The sequence below is a fragment of the Synchiropus splendidus genome, chromosome 13 (assembly GCF_027744825.2).
Source record: "Synchiropus splendidus isolate RoL2022-P1 chromosome 13, RoL_Sspl_1.0, whole genome shotgun sequence".
Lineage (NCBI taxonomy): Eukaryota > Metazoa > Chordata > Actinopteri > Syngnathiformes > Callionymidae > Synchiropus > Synchiropus splendidus.
The window spans coordinates 13,491,336-13,499,511 of NC_071346.1; the positions used below are offsets into that span (position 1 = coordinate 13,491,336).

Genomic DNA, 8,176 nt, shown 5'->3' on the forward strand with positions numbered 1-8,176 from the left:
CAGTCGCGCCAGTCAGGCAAAAAAAAGGACGACGTCGCGCATGCGCCAATTTTATGTTGTTGTTTGTGGCGGTAAGATGGCGGCGCTCGGAGACACCTCGGCTTCGGGGGTGAATGGGTTAATACAACAATTTACAGCAATAACAGGTAAAACAATGTTTTATACGCCGCTTCGCCGAAAGAGTAGTTTGGGGATATTATCTTCGTGATGGCCTGGTACTTATTCAGACAGGAAATCACTGCGCGGAAAAGAAAACTGTCTGTGGTGTGCGAGAAGAAGAGCCTTTAAACAGCTACAGTCATGAAAAAAAAGGCATAACGGAGGATTCCAGGGCCACAGGATTTGAATATTATGTGTCGATGCTTTTTGAAGACGTTTATAGACCCCCACATGGCGATATGCACACTCAATACCGCTACAATTCTGTTCTTTGCTCCGTGTTGCATCGCCTGTTGTTTAATAGTGTGCAATGGACGGCCACCTTCTTCATCACCAGCCTGCATTCTAGTCTTTCTGTCATGTTCAGCGCAAGGGGTTCTTTTACACAGCGGCAGCATGCCCTCGATGCTGCCGATCGTACGTCACTGTTCAGAATTAAATGTTTGAGTACTCGAGCGTGGTTAAAGGTGTGACTTTGAAGTTATTTCGCTTCGATAAGGAAAGAAATTCCGGGGTTGTTGCTCAGACTCACAAAGTGGAGCGGGCATGCGCAGTACACGAGTAGCATGTTTGCACACGGTCCGACCACAATACAGAAGTTCATCACAGTACAAGTACAAGTTCTAATATCGTCCACCATTGCGGTTATCTCTGCGTATTGTTACACATCGTCATATATTACTTCTACTGAAAACACTGGGCTGACTTAAGAAAAGCCACCAGATGGATTCCTGAACCTGGTTTGTCTGATCGAGGACCCTTTTTGCCATGTTTTATCAATGCTTTGTCCTCCCAGACCATGCATGGGTGGTAAAAAATAATAACAATAATAGTGTTTGCTCTGTCATATTTGGTGTTCAGAAGATATCATTAAGCATGATGGTGAACTTTCCTTGTCAAACTTGCATCTTTGGTTTTCTGTGAAAAGAGTTAACTGGTTAATAACACAATTTGTTTGAATAGCTCACGCAGGTTGTAAAAGCCCTGTAACAGGAACAGTAGTGTCACAACAATGAAAGAATTTCAACCGCATGTCTTCATGTTTCTATCTGCATCTGTCTGTTGCTCTTCAGGAGTCACAGAAAGTGTTGGAAAACATATGCTGGAAGCATGCAACAACAACCTGGAAATGGCAGTAACCATGTTTCTGGATGGAGGCGGGGTTGCAGAAGAGCCCAGTACCAGCTCTGGTTCAGCGGCTTCAAGCAGCAGAGCTCCCCCTACAGAGTAAGTGAATCCTGTTATGTGATGTTTTTGTCCGTTCTTTAAAAGGAGACTTTTAAAAAAATGTTTTTTTTAAATCTTGTGTAGTGAAGTACGTGCACCCATTCCTCAGAAGCAAGAGATTCTGGTGGAGCCCGAACCCCTATTTGGAGGTATGACAAACTTTTTATTTTCTTCAATTTTTTAGTTTATCTGAAATGTGATTGCTTTTTGTCTTTTGTACATGCAGTGCCTAAACGGAGAAGACCTGCTAGATCGATATTCGATGGATTTAGAGACTTCCAAACAGAGACAAGTAAGAATGGAACGCAACATTAACTCCTATAGAAGTGTGAGTTAATGAATGTAGAATTTCCTTGTGTTTACTGTTTGATTTTGTCTTTCTAGTTCGTCAGGAACAGGAGCTGCGGAATGGCGGCGCTGTGGACAAAAAACTCAGCACTCTGGCAGATCTGTTTCGTCCTCCGATTGAACTCATGCACAAAGGCAGCTTTGAAACGGTGAGGAGACACTTTGGACCCCTCATCTCCACTCAGGTTGTACACCAGCTGAGGACTGAATGAAACATCAGATGATGACTCAGTCAGTGAAAATGTTCCAGCTGCAGTTGGAGTGATGAATGCATGCCTGTCCCTGTCCCTTAAAATGCAAAGTAAAAGCTCTGCTTCCTTAACATTCATCGACATCAGACATCGTCAAGTTATAGGACTGGCATTGTACAGAAGAAATTATCCTGAAACAAAGAAAATAAATGTGAAAAATACAAATACAGATCTTAAAAATTGTGATCACACAGTATAAATGGGTTATTTATGGAAGAGGATTAGGGCCAGTGAAGAAAAAAAAAATAGCAGACTTCTGACTTTAAAGTCAGATTTCTGACTTTAATCTCAAAATTCTGACTTTATAGTGAGAATTCTGAGATTAATGTCAACAAATTCTAAAATGGTCAAAGTATTATTGAAATCTTCAATAAGGCAATGAAAAACAACCATTTTAGGAGAGAGAATTATGAAGAGGTTTTTCCATCACACTAGACAAAGGACTGGCAGTTTGTATGATGATTTGGAGAATAGAATATCTCTAATCTATATCTCTAATATCTAATAGAATATTTCTTCAGTAGCATCTAGGCAATGTGTGAGACTGGTCCATAGTTAAAGTCAACTGTTAAGAGACATGAGATACAGATATACATAAATAAAACTGGCAGAGCAGTCTATCAGACACCAGTGGCTTCTACCAGAGATGTGAAACATTGAATTTCTCATCTCTACACTCAGTTAACTGTTATATTTAAACATAAACAAGTAATAATGTAGGAGACAAACTCCACTAATAGTTTCAACATAAAACAGTTTCAAGAGAGACTGTTGTGTCCAACACATGGAATAGAATGAAAAGGCATTTAATGTGATAGTTATCGCCGAAATTACAATTATAGTGGTAACTTTTTTGTCCATATCACCCATCCCTAATATATAAATATACACAGGCATTTTGAACTTAAACTTAAATGTAACTTCAGTGAGTTATTTAAGCTGTAAGACGAGCTTGTCTTAGAGGTCTACTCTTTCGACCTGTCACACAGACTTACTTTCTATTCATTTTTTGTGACATTTTTCAGAGAAGAAGTCTGTCCTTTTGTTAAAAAAAAAAACAGCAGCCTCCCGGAGGCGAATTTGCAAATACCAGGATGGTAAAGGAATGTAGCGCCTTCCTCGCTCTCTGATTGTCCAAAATTGATAGGCTCTTGATTCCATTTGGCCAAGAAGACGTCATCTCACGTTCACAGCAGGCTAAACATGTGAGGTAAACGGCTGAGCCGTCATCTCACCTAAAACTGGACAACTGAGGTACTTTCCCCTACCATCCTGTGAGCAGCTGTTGGTGGATAATACTAGCGCCCACCTCATGTAAACAGTTGAGCTCTCTTGCAGACAGAGAACTGCTCACCGCCATTTTGCGCTAGGCTTACGTCTTTAAAAGAGGGGACTCTGTGTAGCAGGCTCATTGTGCCTTCCAGAGTGGTTTCCCTCTGAGTAATTTTCCAGAAAAAAATGTCTCTCTTCCGCACAAAAACAGTTCATCAAACACATTGTGTGTGAAACTGTAGATCCTGTTTTTACCATCCAATGGTGCGATCATTAGCTTCCACCTACTAAACAAAGCTCCAACACACTGTGGGACATGATAACAAGTCATCCCCACAAATGTGCATCACACTCTTTGCCAGTCTTGATCACCGTGTTGCTTGTCTTGAGGTGTCCCAGCATGTGCTGCAGGGCTGCACTGCCCTTCAGTTTGTATCTTTGTCGCCTCATTGCCTCATGGTAATATAGATGCCTAACTCTTCGCCAATTCAGGCAAAAGACTGCGGCCAGATGGAGAACAAGTGGCTGATGATCAACATTCAAAATGTACAAGACTTCGCCTGCCAGTGCCTGAACAGGGACGTGTGGAGCAACGATGGAGTCAAGACCATCATCAGAGAACACTTTATTTTCTGGCAGGTAGGAAGTGAAACAGAGTGGTGTTGTATCGAAATTGGACTGGTCTCTACCGTGTTTTATTGAGGCTTTCAATGCCTGCACACATGGTTATTTGAACTGTGCTTGTGCGTTTCTTTTCATTTTACCGGATGAAATATTAATAAAGAAATGTGTTTTGTCTTAACTGCTTTATGCATTGCATTAGTATTTTTTCATAATAATTCTGACAGTTATTTTTATGGTAACAGGTATATCACGACAGTGAGGAAGGACAACGATACATTCAGTTCTATAAGCTGAATAAGTTCCCGTACATTTCCATCCTGGATCCCCGAACAGGTATGTGTTTTTATAGACATGGTGCTGAGACAAAACTACTAGTAATGAAGTGTATTCCATATATTATGTTCATATTGTGTGAACCATGTTCCTTATAATAACGTGAGAAACTACGGCTGTGTTCAGGACAGAAGATGGTGGAGTGGAACCAGTTGGACGTGGCGTCCTTTTTGGAGCAAGTGTCTGGCTTCTTGGCTGAGCATGGGCAGCTCGACGGGCCGTCCTGTCAGGCACCCCCCGCCAAGAGAGCTCGATCTGTAGGTTTCCTTTCTATCGCCATCCTTTCCTCGTTCTAAACAACATCTGTTCCTAGGAGAGTCTGATTGACGCCAGTGAAGACAGCCAGCTGGAGGCAGCGATCAGAGCGTCGCTACAGGAGACACACTACGAGTCCTCAAACGTCCCCGAGATTCCAGACTCCCCTCGGTCTGAAGAGGACTCGGACGCGGAGCCCTTCTCCGACAGCGAAGGCCCCATCTCCGTCGAAGGCTCTGACAGCGAATCCCCGGAGCCCTTGGAAGAAAAAAAGCATCAGGCTGCCTCGGCAGCTCAGCAGCGGCTTCATCCAGAGGGCTCGTCTTCCTGCCACAAAAAGTCTCCGTTCAAAGAAAACAACCACAGCTACAAGAAGGAGGAGAGCAAAAAGAACCACCTGGAGCCCCCAGCTGCAGCTCACCATCCAGATTCTGAAGGAAACTCTTGTCCTCCTGCAACTGAAAGACCATCCGCGTCCATCACTGCCAACACATGTGACCTTGACTGCCCTGATGACAATGGTAAGCCAACATGCAGGAGGAATAGCCGAACCCTTCACTTCCGTTCTGATAGATCATCCTCAAATAAGTATCTCTTAGTAGTAGTGTAGGCTTTTGCCTCAACATTCTTGTTGGGTTGTTTATCTTGTCATCTCTGGGAGGGCAGAGTCGGGATCGTGCTCTTCAGGAAGGAAGTATGTCACAAGTTCTGCTTCAAGGTTCAGAGCTTGTGTTTGCAGCTGTCTACCAAACTCCAAAAACCTTCTGTTTATGCAGGAACATCCTCCTTAAAGGGTGTAGCAATTGTTGTGCCGTAGAAGGAGATCTGCAGTGTGTGGCTGTTGCATCATTTTTAACGCTCGATGCATTGAACCATGTGTGTGGTTTCTTCAAGGTCCCAAGGCCAGGTTGATGCTGCGCTATCCAGATGGACAAAGAGAGCAAATATCCCTGTCTTCACAAGCAAAACTTATGGTGAGAAAAAGCACCTTTTAAAGTGACTGTGGTTGGGCTAATGTCTTCTCCTTGTCTCCCACAAGGCACTGGTCAGACACGTCCAATCCAAGGGTTACCCCAACGAACGCTTTGAACTAGTCACCAACTTCCCCAGAAGAAAACTTGCCCACTTGGACTATGACATCTCACTGCAGGAGGCGGGGCTCTGCCCGCAGGAGACTGTATTTGTGCAGGAGAGAAACTAGACTTCCAAAACACTGTTTTTCTTACGTGTCTTTCTGGTGGACCTCATCATGTCACCAAGCCTGGACACTGCTATGGCCTCATTCTCATCTCTCACCTGGAACTGTCTGTGGATGGACTCCTTTCTCCTTCAGTCTTTGAGTGCAGATTACGGTGCCGGCAGCCCGATCTCTCTGAGATGCCCCGGATTTGGCCAGTAAGGGGTTGTGGGTGCCAGCACTCTTTACATTTTTGTACTTCGTGATATTGCTCTACTGCAGGTTCTATTTTTTTCAGGCTTCACGGTCGTGTGAATTCATAGTGTATCTGATATTTAAGCAAATCAGCCCAAACTGTCTGACTGCTATTTAATGAGGAGGCACCTGGACTTGCAAAGATTTTATCTTTCCTGAAAGGACATTGAATACCAGAGTTTATTTTCTGTTGCTGTTATTTCTCTACCCGAAATTGGGTAAACTGAAACTTTATTTTTTTTTGTTCGTTTTTTTTTTCTTGACCCAATTGTCTCACGTTGTCATTTTATGAACAAATGTAACATCTAGGATACAAAGAGGAACGATTCACACATTACACAACAACCAATGTGTTGAATATCTGTGATTAAAAATCCAACACGTGTGGATTTGCACATTTTACTCAAGTTTATAATGCTGAGTGAGCGTATGCTTTTTTGGGCAGGGGTGCGGGGTGACTTTTGATTTAGAAGGGGATGAATGAAGGCTTGTGCGTCACATCAGTTGGACCTACTACTGTACGGAGAGGCTGATGCTTATAGCAGGTAGTACTTTGGTTTCCTTCTTTTTTTTATACGCTGCCGGTGAAATATAACCACCAAATCAAGGGATTGCTCTTCATGTCTTTCTCTAGAAACACTGTTACCTAAATAAACTACAGAGTCTACCTTGCATTTGATACGTAGTGGATATCATTAATTCACCTGCAGGCACACGTGAAGCCCATTTTTAGATTCATGACACATGAAATGGCATATTTCAAGTCTTTATTTCTTGGAATTTAGAACAGCCAGTGCATCCAAAACGAGAAATCTACACTGCTTATCGCAGACACTTCTCACCAGCGTGGCATCTGTGGACTCTGTGGACCTTGATATCCAAGTGACGTGTGAAGTTTCAGCAGTCAGTGACGATTTGAGCTGCCATGTCTTCAGCTGGTGTCGAAGAGCAACGAAGGCAGCAGTCGACCAGGAAATGTGAGAGCTCTTTATGCTACCATCTGCTGGCGAGTCTTATGAAGACGCTGCTTTCATTTTCTGCTTCAGTGACCGCAGTGTTTGGCCTGCAAACCAGACTTATTTTGTCCTCTAATGGGTAAAACTAGAACTTATATTTTCTTTTCTTTTCTTATTTTTTTCTCGGCCGGCAGACTGTTGAGTTCGTGATCAGCCATTGTTGTTTTATTTTATTTGTTGACAGCACTTTATTCCATACCACTTACCTAGTTGGTGGGATCTCCACTGACCATGGCATCTCTCTCCCTATATATATATATATATATATATATATATATATATATATACAGGGCCAGCTTGAATAAGCAGAATTTATATATGAGCAGAATCTCTCTCTCTCTCTCTCTCTCTCTCTCTATATATATATATATATACATACATATATAGGGCCAGCTTGACCAAGCAGAATTTATATATATAAGCAGAATCTCTCTCTCTCTCTCCCTATATATATATATATATATATATATATATATATATATATATATATATATATATATATGTATATGTAGACAGAGAGAAAGAGATTGATACATATTCTATTTATAAAAGAGTAATTATCAAATATTGGAAGTACAGTTCGTGGGCTTCTGTATTGGCATAAACAAGTGACGGTATTTTCATGATTATAGCTGAACGACTCAGTTGACACAGGGCCAGCTTGAATAAGCACAATTTATATATATGAGCAGAATCTCTCTCTCTCTCTGTCTCCCTATATATATATATATATATATATATATATATATATACACACATATATATACAGGGCCAGCTTGACTAAGCAGAATTTATATATATAAGCAGAATCTCTCTCTCTCTCTCTCTCTCTCTCTCTATATATATATATATATATATATATATATATATATATATATATATATACAGGGCCAGCTTGAATAAGCACAATTTATATATATGAGCAGAATCTCTCTCTCTCTCTGTCTCCCTATATATATATATATATATATATATATATATATATATATATATATATATATATATATATATATATATATATATATATATATATATATATACATACATATATAGGGCCAGCTTGACCAAGCAGAATTTATATATATAAGCAGAATCTCTCTCTCTCTCTCTGGCATAAACAAGTGACAGTATTTTCATGACTATAGCTGAACGACTCAGTTGTTTTGTGGTGTCACTTAAAAAGTAGACATGCACAATTTTAGATATGAATCCTCATATCAATGCGGATTGTTTGATGTACAATGAAGATCGAGGGCAGG

General features: G+C 41.1%; 1 protein-coding gene across 2 annotated transcripts; it reads left to right on the forward strand.

Annotated features, from left to right (window-relative positions):
• Positions 1 to 40: 40 nt before the first annotated feature.
• Positions 41 to 6,575, forward strand: ubxn7 (UBX domain protein 7). 2 transcript variants are annotated; one of them, XM_053883279.1, is made up of 11 exons: positions 41 to 146; positions 1,233 to 1,386; positions 1,471 to 1,535; positions 1,613 to 1,678; positions 1,771 to 1,883; positions 3,750 to 3,896; positions 4,124 to 4,214; positions 4,341 to 4,471; positions 4,528 to 4,990; positions 5,364 to 5,443; positions 5,509 to 6,575. In XM_053883279.1, the coding sequence occupies exons 1-11, from the start codon at positions 41 to 43 to the stop codon at positions 5,668 to 5,670; spliced, it is 1,578 nt and encodes a 525-aa protein (XP_053739254.1). In that variant the 3' UTR covers positions 5,671 to 6,575. The 2 variants fall into 2 exon arrangements, with proteins under 2 accessions (XP_053739254.1, XP_053739255.1); XM_053883280.1 differs by lacking the exon at positions 41 to 146 and adding an exon at positions 725 to 899.
• Positions 6,576 to 8,176: the final 1,601 nt, after the last annotated feature.